This window comes from Pipistrellus hanaki (genome assembly GCF_964339955.1).
Source record: "Pipistrellus hanaki genome assembly, chromosome: 3".
Lineage (NCBI taxonomy): Eukaryota > Metazoa > Chordata > Mammalia > Chiroptera > Vespertilionidae > Pipistrellus > Pipistrellus hanaki.
Genome location: NC_140505.1, coordinates 153272668 through 153289466, shown reverse-complemented (window position 1 = coordinate 153289466; position 16799 = coordinate 153272668). Strand labels below are relative to the sequence as shown.

At 39.6% G+C, this 16799-nt stretch overlaps 1 protein-coding gene across 1 annotated transcript in view; it reads left to right on the top strand.

Annotated features, from left to right (window-relative positions):
- The window catches only part of FGD4 (FYVE, RhoGEF and PH domain containing 4), a 206620-nt gene that overhangs the window by 176052 nt on the left and 13769 nt on the right, over window positions 1–16799 (top strand). Inside the window, exons 7-13 of the mRNA XM_084877864.1 lie at window positions 83–239; window positions 3125–3263; window positions 6307–6365; window positions 6681–6827; window positions 13058–13230; window positions 15895–15925; window positions 16422–16514. Of these exons, the coding sequence (XP_084733990.1) occupies window positions 83–239; window positions 3125–3263; window positions 6307–6365; window positions 6681–6827; window positions 13058–13230; window positions 15895–15925; window positions 16422–16514 (799 nt within the window). The remainder of the gene's footprint in view (window positions 1–82; window positions 240–3124; window positions 3264–6306; window positions 6366–6680; window positions 6828–13057; window positions 13231–15894; window positions 15926–16421; window positions 16515–16799) is intronic.

The following is a 16799-nucleotide window of genomic DNA, read 5'->3' as shown; positions in this document are numbered from 1 at the left end:
AAGGTGATTACTTCTTTTGAAGTCCTGTTAATTCACTCATTCTAAAAGAAATCTTAATGACTTGTTTCTATATTTTGTACAGGGAAACTACCCCTAGAATTGGTGACATCCTCCAGAAATTGGCACCATTCCTTAAAATGTATGGAGAATACGTGAAAGGATTTGATAACGCAGTGGAATTGGTTAAAAACATGACAGAGCGTATTCCCCAGTTCAAATCAGTAGTTGAAGAAATTCAGGTAATATGACTATTTTAAGGCTGTGCATCAGTAGTTCTGTACAAATCATAACGTTTCTAGATATAAAATTTAGATTGTGATATCTGTCTGAGATACCTAGCCAAATTCCTTCGACTCTGAATTATGTAAAAACCATCTATGCAAAATTAAAATATTGAGCATATGCCATGTGTTGAGCAGTAAATTCTCCATTTGCTTTTGAGAGCAAGAGAGTGCTTTTATTAGGGTCCATGTAAATTACGAAGTGAATTCCCATTTAGTTCTGTGCCTCTCTTGCTTTCCTTTAGAGGTTGAAATGAATATAAATGAATATAAAGAATGATAGTTATAGTTTTTCTCTCATTGATATTCCTGTCTCCCTCCCTCTCTCCTTAAAATCAATAAGAACATTGTTTAAAAAGAATGATTGTTATAAATCCTGATATTTTAGAAACATAATTATTCGGGATTTTTTGTGACTTTGTATGATTTTTAAAAAAATGTTATGACACCTGAATAATAAAATTTAATAATACCATAGTAATTTCTATTTGATTCTCTAGTCGAAGTTGTTAATAACTATTCTGTGCTAAAGTTTAAATATTTAAAAGGAATTCTTTAGATCACATACGTTTCTGGGGAATTCTGTGTCCCTTGACTGCTCCCTTTTGCATTTCCTCCTTCTCTCTCTTTTCCTGTGAGATACTGTGTTCAAGGTGCTTACCATGGAGCTTGTTGCATAATAAGTGCTCACTACATGATGCTGGTGATGGTGGTCAATATTTTATCAAATCAGAAATCTGTCTCTGCAGTGTCTGTCATTTCCATATTATGAGGAAATGATGGGGCCGTGAAAGGCATGTTGGATTGAGAATCAGCTAACTTAATTTAGAATCCTCGTCTGCCACTTAACAATCATTTTACCTTAGAACAGTGTTTCCCAAACTTCTCTCATGATGAGAATCACCTGGTGGAGTTGTTAAACTAAAGATTCCTGAATCCCAACTAAGAAGTGCTAAACTAGAATTTTTGGGAACATATAGGTAAAATTGTATACTTAGAGCACTAGTTAAGTATACAATACTTAGAGCACTAGTTAAGCATACAATACTTAGAGCACTAGTTAAGTATACAATACTTAGAGCACTAGTTAAGCATACAATACTTAGAGCACTAGTTAAGTATACAATACTTAGATCACTAGTTAAGTATACAATTTTACCTATATGTTCCCAAAAATTCTAGTTTAGCACTTCTTAGTTGGGATTCAGGAATCTGTATTTTAACAACTCCACCAGGTGATTCTCATCATGAGAGAAGTTTGGAAAACACTGCCTTAGAAAGCTGTCCTAACTCTCCTGAACCACAGATTCTTTATGTACAAATTTTTGGATCAGTAATGTTATCTTTGAGTGTGTGTGTGTGTGTGTGTGTGTGTGTGTGTGTGTGTGTGGTGTGTGTGGTGTGTGTGTGTGTGTGTGTGTGAGAGAGAGAGAGAGAGAGAGAGAGAGAGAGAGAGAGAGAGAGGGAGAGGGAGAAGGAGAGAGAGAGAGAGAGAGGGAGAGGGAGAGGGAGAGGGAGAGGGAGAGGGAGAAATATGTTAAGGAAAATAAAAAGAGATAGCTAAACTTATAACATTAATATTTATTAAACAAAGCCATTACCCCTCAGCTTCCATGCTAATTTCAGGCTCTTTTTACATTTCCTGGTTTACAATAATGACTTCCAAACTAGCTTTCCCACATCTTCCTAAAGCCCTATTGCAGTAGGTTGATCTTCGTAGACCACTAATGATATCACTCCCATGCATGAAAACCTGAAACAATACTAAACTCAGTTTGACATTATTACCCCAGATTACTGTTTCTTCTTCATTCTGTTTCCACACAGATATATTATTTGCTTACAAAACTCCATTGTTCCCTTTTATTGACCATGTTTCATGGCCCTCTGCCTTGGGCCTGCTCTCCAGGGTCCCTCTATCTTCACTTGCCTCCTGGTCTTCCTCATCTGCCTTCCCCCTGAAGCCTGCCCTCATCCAAGTTCAGGTTAAATGCTCTGTTCTCTGTGAAGCCTTTGGTTTCTTGTTTGCTTTAAATGCTAACATCGTGTCTTATACCACTTGTATATAACCTTGCCTTAATCATGGTATGAGTTGAAGATTCGTGCTTTATTTCATATGAACAAGAACACATCTTACTTTTCAAGGAATCTTTTCCCTTTCTTATGTCAACAGCTTATTGAAAACAAATGCTATAGACTCAATTTCACCCAGAAAAAAAAAATCTATTTATGGAGTTTGGTTTCTAATGGAAAAGAATGCGATGACCTAATGAAAAATTCTGACAGATAATGAAATGATCAGAACTTGTCATCTGTGTAGTCTTTTTTAAGTTCCAAGGAAATGACGTTTTTGGTGGCCTTATTATAAAATAGTTTCTGCTGAGTCCAAAGTCATTTAATAAATCTTTTCTTAGTGAAGCTCATTAAATAGTAGATGCTTCTTTTGAAAATCTCTAGAGTATGATTTAATAATATGACCTCACACAGACTTGTAATGACTAATTGAAGTGGTTGCCAGCAATCTGGAATTTTCTTGCTGAAAATCCTGCTTGGTTTTCCTTTCTGTTCTTACCCTCAGTTGGTTGTCCTCAAACTGAGGTGGAAGAATCAGGGGTGTTTTCAATGCACACGCCCAGGCCCCTACCATAAAAGATTGTAGTTTCATAGATTGGAATGGGGTTGAAAATTCCAATTTTTAATAGTACAGCAGTTATATCTAAGGCAGATGATACACAGACCGTACTCTGTAGGGAGACACTGTCCTTGATGAAAGCTCTGTATTACATTTTTCGACTAGCTAATCTAATTTTTAAATCTTTCTTTACAAACCTTTCCAATTACAGAAACAGAAAGTCTGTGGGAACTTGACCTTGCAGCACCACATGCTGGAGCCTGTTCAGCGGATCCCGCGGTATGAGATGCTCCTGAAGGACTACCTGCGGAAATTGCCCCCTGACTCTCCAGACTGGAATGATGCGAAAAGTAAATGCTTTCCCCGCCCTTTTCCATTATGGGGTAATGTAGTGGCCAAGCAGCTGTGATTCCAACGTAAGATATAGATCTGATGGACACTTCAGGAAAATATTGGTGCCAGAAAATAATCTCACTGGATGATGTTATCAGCATCTCAATTAGGCAAGCACTTTAGAGCAATGCAAATCACATTTCTCATTAATCATTAACTCTGAAATATAAAACTGTAGTCTTAGGCTCAGCAGTTAGAGCGCCGGCCTGTGCACCGTAGGGTTGTGGGTTTGATTCAAGGGCTCGTACCTGGGTTGCAGGTTTGATCCCCAACCTGTAACTTGGATTCCTACAGGGGGCAACCAATCGATGTGTCTCTCTCACATCGATGTCTCTCACTCCACACACACACACACTCCCACCCCCCCACCCCCACCCCCCGCTTCCTCCCACTTCTCTAAAAATCAATGGGAAAAAATGTTCTAAGGTGAGGATTAACAAAACAAGCAAACAAACTACAGTCTTAGAAACATCTGGGATTGCAATATACAATTACATTCTCATAGAAAGAATACAACCATCAAAATTACTAGTGCTGCTGGTTAATTAGATAGGTTGATGCATACTGAGAAAGATAAGATGGCATTTATTATCTCAAAATAACCTAAGTGGAGTTGGCTTTACCTGTTCAGAAGATAAAATGATGCTATATAGTGTCAGTTAACATTTTCCCGTGAGAAAATGTTATTTCTATTCTGCTAGTTGTCTGCTAGTATTTTACAGACTTGTCATGTGTGTCTTTTAGATAATAAATGAAAGGCTTTCTTTAAAACTAAAAGGTTTCAATAATGTTACTTTCTTGTGCACTAGGTGGTTTGGCTCAGTAGATAGAGCGTCAGCAGTCCACAGGTTCGATTCCAGTCAAGGGCATATGCCTGGGTTGCAGTCTCCATCCCCAGTAGGAGGCATGTAGGAGGCAGCCAATCAATGATTCTCTCTCATCCTTCATGTTTCTATCTCTCTCTCCCTCTCTCTTCCTCTCTGAAATTAATAAAAATATATATTTTTTAATCTATTAGCTGTGAAGGTAAGAATGAAAGTTAAGAAATAGAAATGGGCCTGTATTCAACAAGTATTAACAATACTGGTGTATAATATTAAAGCATCGCTATTTCCTCTAATAATTTCTTATCTTCCATTATAAGTGTACCTTGATAAGAGACGAGGAGCACAAAACACAGTCTTTGGTCTAGGAGCCTGGGATTTTTTTGAACACAGGCTGTCTCTGATGATTCTCCCACCATTCAAGTGTCAGTGATCCACAGGAACTGCTCTTTTCCCCTTTCTCCCTCTTCTGTTAGAACTTTCCTGACTTGCTTTCTTCCACTTTTTACTTCACCTCCACTTTCCATGCATCTGGCCTGAGTTCCTGGTGTTGGTGGCAGAACTGGTGGTTGGGCTGGAGGAGGGAGCCACCACTGCTACTCCTCAAATCGGTCTCCTGGGCAGTGGCTCAGCCTGTCTTGCTTTGTTCCCCTCTCCCATGGATTCTGTGTGGAATGCACAGAATTGTCCGTGTTAGCACAGTTCTCCAGAATGTAAATAAGATTCAGTTCCTTCTATACTTAAAAACTCTGACTTCCTCTTACGTGCTAATGTCAAAAATGATCAAATTGACAACGTGATATTTTTTTACTCTTTTTGATTTCCCGTTGCTACTTAAACTAAAGTCCTAAGGAAATCACAGAGGGAGACATAAAAGTTAGGAAAGCATCGGAAGTGCAATATGTTTTGTAATGGAACAAAGAAGACAGAAAATTTGGCCCAGAGCCAAGAGGCTGTTGTAACAGAATTAACCCACCAGGATTCCCAAGATAGAAAAGGAAGGAAGTGAATAGGATCTGACTTAGTATTGATAACATTCCCTGGGGTGGAGCTGGCAGGAGACCTCCGCTTCCCCAGCTTCACCTGGGGCCCCAGGCCTCCTACCTTGCTCAGACCTTGAGCTCCCATTGCCATCTCTCCATACCACCCACCCCTGCAGCAAAACCCTCCATCAGCATTGGCTGAGGCCAGAACTATGGCTGTCTTTGCCCAAAGAATGCTGGTCCTACTTAGTGGTTAAATTGCTCATAAAATGAATAAAATAATACCACTGAAATGTTGTAGGAATTTGAGTCAGAAGAATTAGGTTTAGCCGAGTCCGGTTTGGCTCAATGGATAGAGCCTCGGCTTGGGGACTGAAGGGTCCCGGGTTCGATTCCGGTCAAGGGCATGTACCTTGGTTGCGGGCACATCCCCAGTAGGGGGTGTGCAAGAGGCAGCTGATCGATGACGCTCTCTCATTGATGTTTCTAACTCTCTATCTCTCTCCCTTCCTCTCTGTACAAAATCAATAAAATATATATTTAAAAAAAAAAAAAGAAGAAGAATTAGGTTTAAATGTGGCCCTTCAATATCATAGTTGTGCCACTTTAGCCAAGACACATCGCACTCCATTTCTTTCACCTGTCAAATGGAACGAATATACTTTCCATTCAGGGTTGTATAAGGAGTAATTGACCTAATACCTATGAAAGCACCTGGCCGAGGGCCTTGTCTCAAGCAAGCGTATATGGTGTTTGCTGATTTTGAAAGTTCCATTATGGATTAAATCTATCTGTAAGCCTAATAATTGTCAGTGAGGAAATACCTTCCAAGTTCCAAGTATTGATCTTCTTACAAATGAACTTTTGAAAGTATCCAGTTTGTAAATGGAAATTGCCCCCTGCTTTTATTATGTACTAGAGGCCTGATGCATGAAATTCATGCGAGAGGAGGCGTTCCTCCAACCCCCACCAGGCCGGCACCCGGTACCCTGAGCTTCCATCGTAGCCCTGGCTTCCTCTGGTCTAATTAGCATATTGTGCTTTTATTATTATAGATATTTGGTCTCAGATTTCTGCTTTTTTTTTTTTTTTCAGATTTCTTCTTATTGTACTGTAAAGTATATGTTATTCAGCTATCTAGTAGCATGGTAAGGACAATATACATTTATTTTATTTTATTTTTCTCTGTTTAGAATCACTGGAAATTATATCTACAGCAGCAAGCCATTCCAATAGTGCAATAAGAAAAATGGTAAGTGGTTTTCAGAGGAGACGGGCATCTTCTATTTAGATAATTGCCAGTAGTATAGCCTAATATTGCCTAAGGTTTGTATCAAAATGAATTGGTGCAGGTAAACAAGAAGGATTGTTTATAAACTGTTCAATGTTATCTATAATAATCTTCTCTTAATTTCCTCACAATTGACATATTTTATACCAAAATTTATACTTAGTTCCAATTGCTTCTGAGTTATTCATATTTTAGCTAAGGTTGTTGTATTCTTAAAACCACTAAGGTGAAACCTCCTTATATTTGATGTTGCTGTGTTTTGTTTTCATTTCTTAGGATAACCTGAAGAAACTCTTAGAGATTTATGAAATGCTGGGAGAAGAGGAAGACATTGTAAATCCTTCCAATGAACTAATAAAGGAAGGACAGATCCTTAAACTAGCTGCTCGAAACACATCAGCACAGGAACGCTACCTTTTGTTAGTGAGTATTGTCGTGTGAGCAAATTGTTTAAGAATAACTTATAAACATTGTCATATGCATCTTGGGAAAGTAGGATGTTTGCCCGCTCTCCAAAACAATGGTGTCTAACCTGGTGCCGTTGCCACTGTCAAGACTCCACATCGGGAAAGTCCTCAGTAACTGAAACTATAATAGTTCTTTCAAGGATACAAATCTTTATTTTGAAGTATTTTTTCTATAATTTTTCTGTGTATTCGCCATATGTCACTTACTCTGGTAACACATCTTAAAGACAATTGAACCTTTCCAACATGGTCATAGCCGTCAGTGGGTGTGTGTATTAGGTATATATGACATGCTTTCCGTTTCTTCTCCTTTCATTCTTAAAGGCTAAACGGAACTGTTTCCTGGATATTGTGTCAACATATTGTTTCTTGACAACAGTTTTCTTCCTACTCATGTCTAACCACTACCTTTTAGCCTTTCTAGTTTGAAGAAATACATAAGCTATGTTGGAAAACATGTGCCTACAATTTGTATGTGAAAAGTACATGAGATTCCTGTGTGGTTCCTTTTCACTGCAGTCGGGCCTGTCCCTGCCTGCACTTCCTGAAATGACCATTAGTCTGGGGTTTGGCTGACATGTAAGATCTCTCCTGGGGAATCGAGGCAGTTTATTTTTAGTCACTGGTAGTTCCAGCTCCTTTTCTTATCTAATGATATGACAATCATCGTAATAGCTAACATTGAGTAACAGAAAGCTAACGTTGAGTGGTAGCTCAGTAAACGTTAGCTGTTATTGCGATTGTTATTATAGGCAAAGGAACAGAGACACATTGGCATAGAGGCTGCTCAGTGACTGGCACATGATACAGTCTCAGGATGTTACTCACATCTGACTTTTCTGCTGCAAGGCCGTTATCTCACCATGAGATATGAGTTGTTATTGGGGGCTTAGAAGTTTCTGTTGTCTGGTTACAATTTCCTTAAATGTCACGCAGAGGAGTGGTCTTAATTTTGAAAAAAATAACACATGATTGCCATATGACCCAGCAGTTCCACTCCAAGTTTGTATAACTCAAGAAAATTGAAAACATATGTCTACACAAAACGTGTACATGAATGTTCATAGCAAAATTATTCATACTAGTAAAGAAGGGTAAACAACCTAAAGGTTCATTAACTGATGATGGGTAAATAAAATGTGGTATACCCTTGCAGTGGAATATGATACATAAATAGAAAGGAATAAACTACTGATACGTGCTACATGGATGAACTTTGAAAATGTGTCAAATGAAAAAAAGCCATTCACAAAAGGCCACATTGTATGATTCCATTCATATGAAATGTCCATAGAGGTAGGATGTAAGTAATGATTACCTAGGGTTGGTGGGAGGAGGAAGTGGACACAAGGTTTCCATTTGAAGTCATGAAATGTTCTGGAATTAGATGGTAGTGGTCATTGCACAATGTATGGCTATCCTAAAAACCATGAATCATACATTTTAAATGGGTATATTTAATGGTATATAAATTATATTTCAGTAACTTTTAAAAATAACAGATATTGTCCAAATTAACTATGAGAATCATTTGAGTTCATCACAAGCACTTCACCTTTCAGAAGTTGTAAAGAGACCTACATATAAATCAGGGACATGTCCTGTCAGGGTTCAGAGGTCTACTTATTTTGAAATGTAGATTTTGTTATTTAGGTGTGGTGAGGCCACCGGATTGGAGATGATTGCCATTGAAAAGATAGTTATACTAACAGATCCCAAAGGAGGGGGCATTCCACACCATGGGGGTGGGGGTGGGGGGTGAGGTAGGGGGAATGTTACATGAGAAAGCACCAGAGTCAAGAGGCAGAGGGAACAAGCAGAAAACATGGGCAAGAGCTTTGCTGTCATTTCTGCAAGAAGGAATGGGCCAGGCAGGGAAACAGGTTTAGGGTTTGCCAGTGTACGTGATTTTATCAGGTCCTGGTGCTTAGGGGCTGTTGTCAGGGACCTGGCCCTAGGTGATCAGGGCAGGGCAATTCTGACTCAGGTAGTGAGAGCCTGATAAAAGAGGCTTTAGGGTATGTGGACTTTGGATAGGTTGGTTTCCATCTGAAAGGCACTCTTACAGGTGAGTCATTTCCTGGCTATGGAAATAGATTAACGCTGGGAGGGTAGTCCCTTTAGGGTCAGCGAGGTCCCAAGATGTCAAAACATTACCCAGACGGGGTTGGTTGAGCTTCAACCTACAAACCTGGAGGTCATGGTTTGATTTCCAGTCAGGACACATGCCCGGGTTGTGAGCCCTATTTCTGGTAGGGGGCGTGCAGGCAGCAGTCGATTAATGATTCTCTCTCATCATTGATGCTTCTATCTATCTCCCTCTCTCTTCCTCTCTGAAATCAATGAAAATATATTTTGAAAAACAAAGATGTTGCCCTAAGTGGTTTGGCTCAGTGGATAGAGTGTCGGCCTGTGGACTGAAAGGTCCTAGGTTTGGGCCCAGCCTGGCACCTCCACCAGTCAAGGGCATGTACCTTGGTTGCAGGTACATCCCCAGTAGGAGGTGTGCAGAAGGCAGCTGATAGATGTTTCTCTCTCATTGATGTTTTTAACTCTCTATTCTTCTCCCTTTCTCTGTAAAAAATTCAATAAAATATATTTTAAAAAACACACAAAGATGTCAAAGCATCAAAAATACATATTAAAGAGACATGCATAATACATTCTTCTGGGCAAAATGCCTGGGAGTCAATGTCTTCCTTTTTTCATTACACGTGTGTGTGTGTGTGTGTGTGTGTGTGGTAGGGTATTCTGTTGATTAAGTAAATAACCACACCTGACATCTGAAAGTTAAAAAAAAAAAAAAAATCACTGAATTATTTTTTAAAGTATAAAATGACCAAGAGGTTTTATTCTTGACCCTTTGGAGTTCTGTTTCCTATTTCCTTGTAGCTTGATAGATTTAGGTTCCCACCCTCCCCCAACCCCAACTCATTAAAATTTAAATAGGCTCTGGAAATTTCTCCAACAGTGTACTTTTACTTTCCTAAACTTTAATGAAACAGTCACTATTGAGACATGAAATTGAATTATTTCATTCAAATAAATACATTTTAAGAAACTTGAAATAAATAATTGAGGAATATTAGAGATCAGGAAGGAGGCACTTCCCTATGCTTTTAATAAACTTGAGACTTGCTTCTAGGTTTGGGCCCAGCCTGGCACCTCCAGAGCTTACCTCACCAGCCAGGTAATCTGTCGATATCTACTTCAGAACTATGAGCATGGAATAAAAAGGAACCCCCTACACTGAAAAGGAAAATTGATCTACTCAGAGTTACAGTTGCTCTAACTTCCTCTTTCAGTATCCATGAGAACCCAGAGGGAAGGTGACGGTGGTTTTTGCCACAGGAACAAGGTTCATGAAGGGAGCAGGGCTAACCACCTAAGTCCTTTACATACATGGCATCCACTTCTTTGTAAGCAATATTTTGTCTCCTTCAAGAGCTCTGACCATCATCTCTGGGAAGAAGAAAAGAGTATTTATTGACTAGCATTAGATTGTGACCTACGTAATAAAAGGTTAGTATATAGTTATGGACAATAAGAAGTTCCATTTAGGAAGAATATAATAGGGTAAATGTAATCCTGAAAACATGAAAGGGGAAGAGAAATATATCATCTTTTATAAAAAAAAAAAAACCTAATATGCAACCAGTTCAACTGCTTGCTATGACATGTGCTGACCACCAGGGGGTGGGCCGGAACGTGGCGGGCATTGGCAATGAGGTGCTGGCAGTGGGCAGCAGTGAAGGTGCTGCTGGCCCCGATGGGCCCCGACAAGAGTGGGACCACACTGGGATGGTGGAGCAGGTGAGCAGGCTGCACCAGGTCAAGGCAGGTAAGAGCGGAGGCCCAATAGCCTCCACAGACAGCAACCAGTGGCAGGGGATGGGGCTGCCACCGGGCTCTCAGCACCTGGGTGGCCCAGCCCTGATGGATCACCCCACAGGCAGGATGATGGAGCAGGTGAGGGAGTGGCACCAGGTCAAGGAGGGGCTGTGAGGCTAGGGGGCACAAGATGGGGCCTGATCTCCGCAGGCCACCCCAAGGGACCCCACCTGTGCATGAATTCATGCACCAGGCCTCTAGTTCAGTATAAGATATTTTGGCCCTGGCTGGTGGCTTAGTTGGTTGGGCATCATCCATGCACCAAAAGATTGATGGTTCAATTCCAGGTCAGGGCACATGCCTGGGTTGTGAGTTTGTTCCCTGATAGGGGGCATGCAGGAGGCAATCAAATGATGTTTTTCCATCCCTCTCCTTTTCCCTCTAAACATCAATAAACTATGTTTAGAAAAAGGAAGGAAGGAAGGAAGGAAGGAAGGAAGGAAGGAAGGAAGGAAGGGTTTTGTTTTTTGTTTTTTGTTTTTGAAGACAGCCTATCATGCTCTGGTTTCTCTTCAGACCGCATAAATCTTTCGCCTTTTAAAGACAGCCTATCATCTTGTATGAGCGTAATTCCATAAAGCAGATACTGAGAACTTCCATATTCATCAACTTGTATTTCTATAAAATAATAAGACTTGGCTGAATTTTATAAAGTGAACTTGAGTACCAACCATTACAATTATTATTCAGGATGCAGAAAAAAGATGGTTCTTGTTGCCATCTTGACTGTGTGAGCCCTGTCCATTTTGGTGCAGCTTGTCCTGCACCATGCACAGCTGTGACCAAATCCCTCCCGGAAGGCTTAGAAGAGAGAAAGAAAGGTAAACATGAACAGGTAGCAGGCGGGCTGGTACCTTAATCAAGCTGGGATGGTGCTGAGAACCTTGCAGTGCGGTTTCAAATCAAAATCCCAGGTGTTACAATGAGGCTCTGATTGCATAAGTTAGAATACAGCGGACATGACAAAGGCTCGGGTCATTAATCCCCTTAGTGTTCTCTTCTAGAGATGTAAAGGTGAAATGTGGTGCTGAGATATATCTGATAAAATGTATTTATTTAGTGTCCTCCTATTTCTACATTATCCAGTTGTGGAAATGAAATTTCTGACACTGGTTACAGGAAGTTGCAAAATAATGTATGAGGAACAATTGGTGAGAAATTGACTTTCAGAATGAGTACAAAAGATGGTATCACATAAACATGTGGAAATACCTTTATAATATCCATCACCATTTCTTGTCTTTATGGCCATGTGGAGCCAAAGAGAGGAGCTGGCAGAACCAGAATTTTCCTTTTCTGTCACCAACCTATAACTTTTACAGTGAATGATCCTAAGACCTCACAGGTTACGTGGCGCATAAGGGTTTAAGTCCCAATTACTCGTGTCTTTAAAAAATATATGTAACCTTAGAAATAGTAAATATGAAATAGGAATATAGGTATGGATCTTTCCACAGATTAACCCAAATATTTACTCTTTCATCCTTTTGCATATTTTAATACATTCATATTTTAATACATTTGCCCTTCCAAAGTCACTCATTGCTTGGGCCTGATAAGCAGGAGCTGCTCCTTGTTGACTAGAAAAGAGGGACTACACATAATTTGACGAGGCTCAAAATAAAGTTTTTCATTTTAAGATAGAGCCTGTAAAGATCTTTAAAGACTTTTTACTAAAATAGATGACTTTTCTGTTAATTCATATGGGATGAATTTTTTTGGTCTATGTAAAACAGTGACTTGTTCTTTTTTGTTTGTTTGTTTATTTGTTTTTTACATTGACAATGTGCCCACATGTTTGAATAAAATTTAATCATTTTTGCTATATATTAACTTAATAAATACACTGATAAAGAGAATGGCTAAATATTAAACTTTTTCTCTGACATCTATTATAGAATTGCTCTCTAAGATATAGCAATTAGAAATTTTGTTCTCTAATACTTCAGCCTTATGGATTGATAGTTTCAATCGTTGGTATGTGGAAGGTTCTTAATATATTGTTGCTGAATTGAATTAATTTCTTGAATGGTTCAAAATAATGGTTGGTTTATTGAAATATCAATAAAATATTTATGAACCAACAAAGGAAAGTATAAGCTATGCATTTTAAACTATGATAATTTTGGTACAAGCACAAAATCTCATATAGTATTTAAATAATTTTGCTCACATACAAAGTCTGGTACTCCTTGGGAAGTCCTTGGAGTATTGTCTAGAAGCTACATTCATAATTGATCACTTTCCTCTCGCTCTGTGTTCCTCTTTATTGACATGTGTTCTGTCTCCTTGCAGTTCAACAACATGTTGCTGTACTGTGTGCCAAAATTCAGCTTGGTAGGCTCCAAGTTCACAGTTCGAACCAGGGTCGGTCTAGATGGCATGCAGATTGTGGAGACTCACAATGAGGAATATCCGCACACTTTCCAGGTATCTGGGAAAGAGAGAACATTGGAATTGCAAGCCAGGTAAGAGAGCCATTCTTATCACACAAAAAGCTTTCAAAAATCATCAGAATTTCTTGTAGAATAGAAAATGCTGAGTCTTTCCCAAGTGAATGCTACAAACTTCTATGAGTCTGGTTGGACATAAGTGGAGAGGCGGAAGCCCTTAAAAAGCAGGAATTATATCTTCCCTTTTGATTCTCCCACAATGCCTAGGATAGTTGTTTTCAGAAATTAATGCTCATTAAGTTATTTTTACTCTTTAGATTTACAAGGTACTCAGAGAATGAAGTTGTGTTTAAGCCAACGTTTTGAGTCTTATAGAAAAAGATTCTCCCCTAACCCTTTTCCCCTCCATCCTGATTGGACCTGGCAACAAGGAGAACTCCCCTAGTTCTGAATGTTAGAGGAGTCTCCATTGTGGAAGCATGAAGGTGCTGCCAGCTCTGAAATGTCAGCATACTTCCAAATCTATAAACCAAGGGGTGTGTTGGAGCAGCTGAAGATTATGAGGTTCTTGGGGTGCCTCACCAGGGACTCCAGCCTTTCCTTAGCAGCTGGGGCTGTTTTTAGGGTGGGGCTGGCTCCTGGGGAGTTTTCTTAACTGCAGGTAGTCATCACTTTGCAGAGTTTCAACATGTGGTATTGGATATGTTCCAATTAGTTATCGAAACATGATCATTTTCCCCAATATCATTGCTTTAGTTCTACTTAAGATTATATGGTAAATTGAAGGCCAAAATTACGTGATTACTTGTCATCTAGTCTGTAATGACTCAAGAATGGAGACAAACATTGAAAAAGTCAGAGTGTTAGTGGGATTACAGGGAACCCCAAATTGGGTACGAATTTAAAGATATTTTGAGAGAATTTGCCACTTGAATGGGGAAAAACAGGGCTCTGCTTTTCTTGCTAAATGAGTCAGCCTGATGACTGACCTCTTATGCTCTGTGTGCCCTTCCTGTTCAAAAGAATATGAAGTATTCTTAGTTTCTGTAGTTTTTACTTAATGGTTTTTGGTTGCTGAATGGATATAAAAATATAGTGGTAAGTAAACTTAAAAAAAGGATTGAAGACTTGTCAAGTTCCTTAGCATTTAAAAAACCAAAAGCAGCTAGCATGCACTGATGCTTTCAGGGCAGTAGAGCTGATTCTGTGAGGGTAGGTTACAACAATAGGGAGCATCTTTTTTGAGGGAAGAGATTGATATCACACGCGCTCCCCCTCCCCCCACCACCACCACCACCACTACCACCACCAAGGATCCCCAGATGAACAACAAGCAGAATCTTTCATTTTATGGGTATAGATTCCAGCATCATTCTTGGGATATTGTGGTACTTAAAAATAAATTTACTGGAAGGGTGAACAGTGTCATAGAAGCAAACCTCCTGCCAGACTCATACATATGTGATCTTTGTGGGACCAAGGCATGTGACATTCAGGCAGAACTCAAACTTAGCCCTAGCCTACCAAACACAGGCAAACAGAGCCCACTCTTTGGAGATCTTAGGCCAGAGTCTACTAAGGGGAATTTCTCTTAAGATAGTTATATGGCAACAACCAGCTCCATAAGCTATCTGCAAGAGAGAATGGAATAAAGAAAATTTGCCTCAACAGGAAAACCAGGGGATTTAATTAATGTCAAGGGAATTTTTTCCCAATAAAAAAATTATTAATAATTGGGGTCCATTAATCTGTGCAACTTCCTCCCAAAGGCATTTAAACTGTTTGTTTTTCTTTAACTGTAATAACTGAAGCCTTCTAGCAAAATAAAATTAAATTGTTCATCAAAGGGAATCTATATATCTATATCTCTCTATCTATTTATCTATCTATCTATCTAAAAGGCTAAGCAACCATCCAACCAGTAGCTATGGTGCACAATGACCACCAGAGGGCAGATGCTCAACGCAGGAGCTGCCGAGCTGCGGTGACTTGGCAGCAGTGGTTCTCAGGTGACGCACCCTGGAACCAGAGAGAAAGGAGCCCGATTCCAGGATGTGTCACCCGAGAACCGCCCTCATGCAATCCAGGACCCTTAGGGGATGTCCGAGAGCTGGTTTTGGCCTGATCACTGCAGACCAAGGAACCCCACCTGCCAGAGAGACCTCACTCACTCTGTAGATGCCATTTGAGCCTCGGCACCACCCCAGGTGCCGCCAGTTGGGGAGAGACCTCTGAGGTTGGCTCCAGGGCATATCTGGCCCATCTCACACAGTCCCACCCTGCTGGCCACTTTCTAATTAATTTCCCTTCAATGTGCACAAATCTATGCACCGGGGCTAATTATAATCTTTCTTAAGATGGGCTCTGGCCCATAGCCTTGAAAGGCCCATCTACTTTTATAAAGGTGAATTTAAGGCTACTTGTATATCCAATGCCTGATGTCTATACCAGTAACTAGATGATGGTTGTTAAACTTAATGGCAGGGCATTCTATTTAAAAGCTAAACTTAATCTCTCCCCATCAAAAATTATCTGTACCAAAGTAAGTGGATGCTCTAAAACTCTGTTCAAGAATTTATTTGTTCAATTGCCAGAGAGTCTGTTTAATTTTAATTGTAACTCTTTCTTGGACATCCCTGAGTTTTCCAGAAAGTTGGAAGAACATTAAAACATAGTTTGATTCACCAGGTGTAACTCATTAATGGTTTCTGCATTCAGCTTAATTTTGTTTTGTTTTAGTTCTGAACAAGACAAAGAAGAATGGATCAAGGTAAACCTTGTTTCTGTTTTTAGTTTTTGTTTTGGCAATCTCTGTATGTGTACGCAAACGTGCAGATATTATTGTATTGTGCACATGTAGTCATCAGATCAAAGTCATTAAAAGTTTTTTTTTAATCTGTACCCGATGAGTGAGGATATTTTTTCCATTAATTCCTATAGAGAGTAGAAAGGAGGAGGGAAGGGAAGAGTGAGGAGAGAGACAGAAACGTCAATATGACAGAGACACCTGGGTTAGTTGTCGACCACATGTGCCTCTAGCCAGGGGCCAGGATTGGACGTGCAACCCAAGTATGTGCCCTTGACTGGGTATCAATTCTGCGACACTAGTATGTAGACTAATGTTCTAACCACCAAGCCTTGCAGGCCAGGGCAAAGTCATTTAATTTTTAAAGTGATTCCCATCATAGATATTTGCTTTATAAAGTATTTTAGTAAATTTTCATGTGATACTTTAATATGTGCTTTGAACTTTATTTATATTTTAGGCCCTTCAAGAGACTATCGATGCTTTCCATCAGAGGTATGAAACCTTCAGAAATGCGATTGCAAAGGATAATGACATTCAGTCAGAGGTTTCCGTAAGTTGAGTTAAATTCTTAACTTTAGGCTCTTTGCAATTACAAAAGATATATCTGGTCATTTGGTTATCTACCCTTTTTTCTTCACAATGCCCAAACTGGCTATTAGTCAGAATCTCCTTCCTTCTTAGATGAATGTAATAGTGAGTGCCTTTCTTATGCTGCTTAAACTTCTTTGAACCTTTTACTTCTTTACCAGAACATGGTATGAGCAATGTTGTTAAAGTGCTTGGAAAGAAGGCAGGAAGGAAGGAAACAACAGGGTTGGGGGGGTTTTTTTTGCTT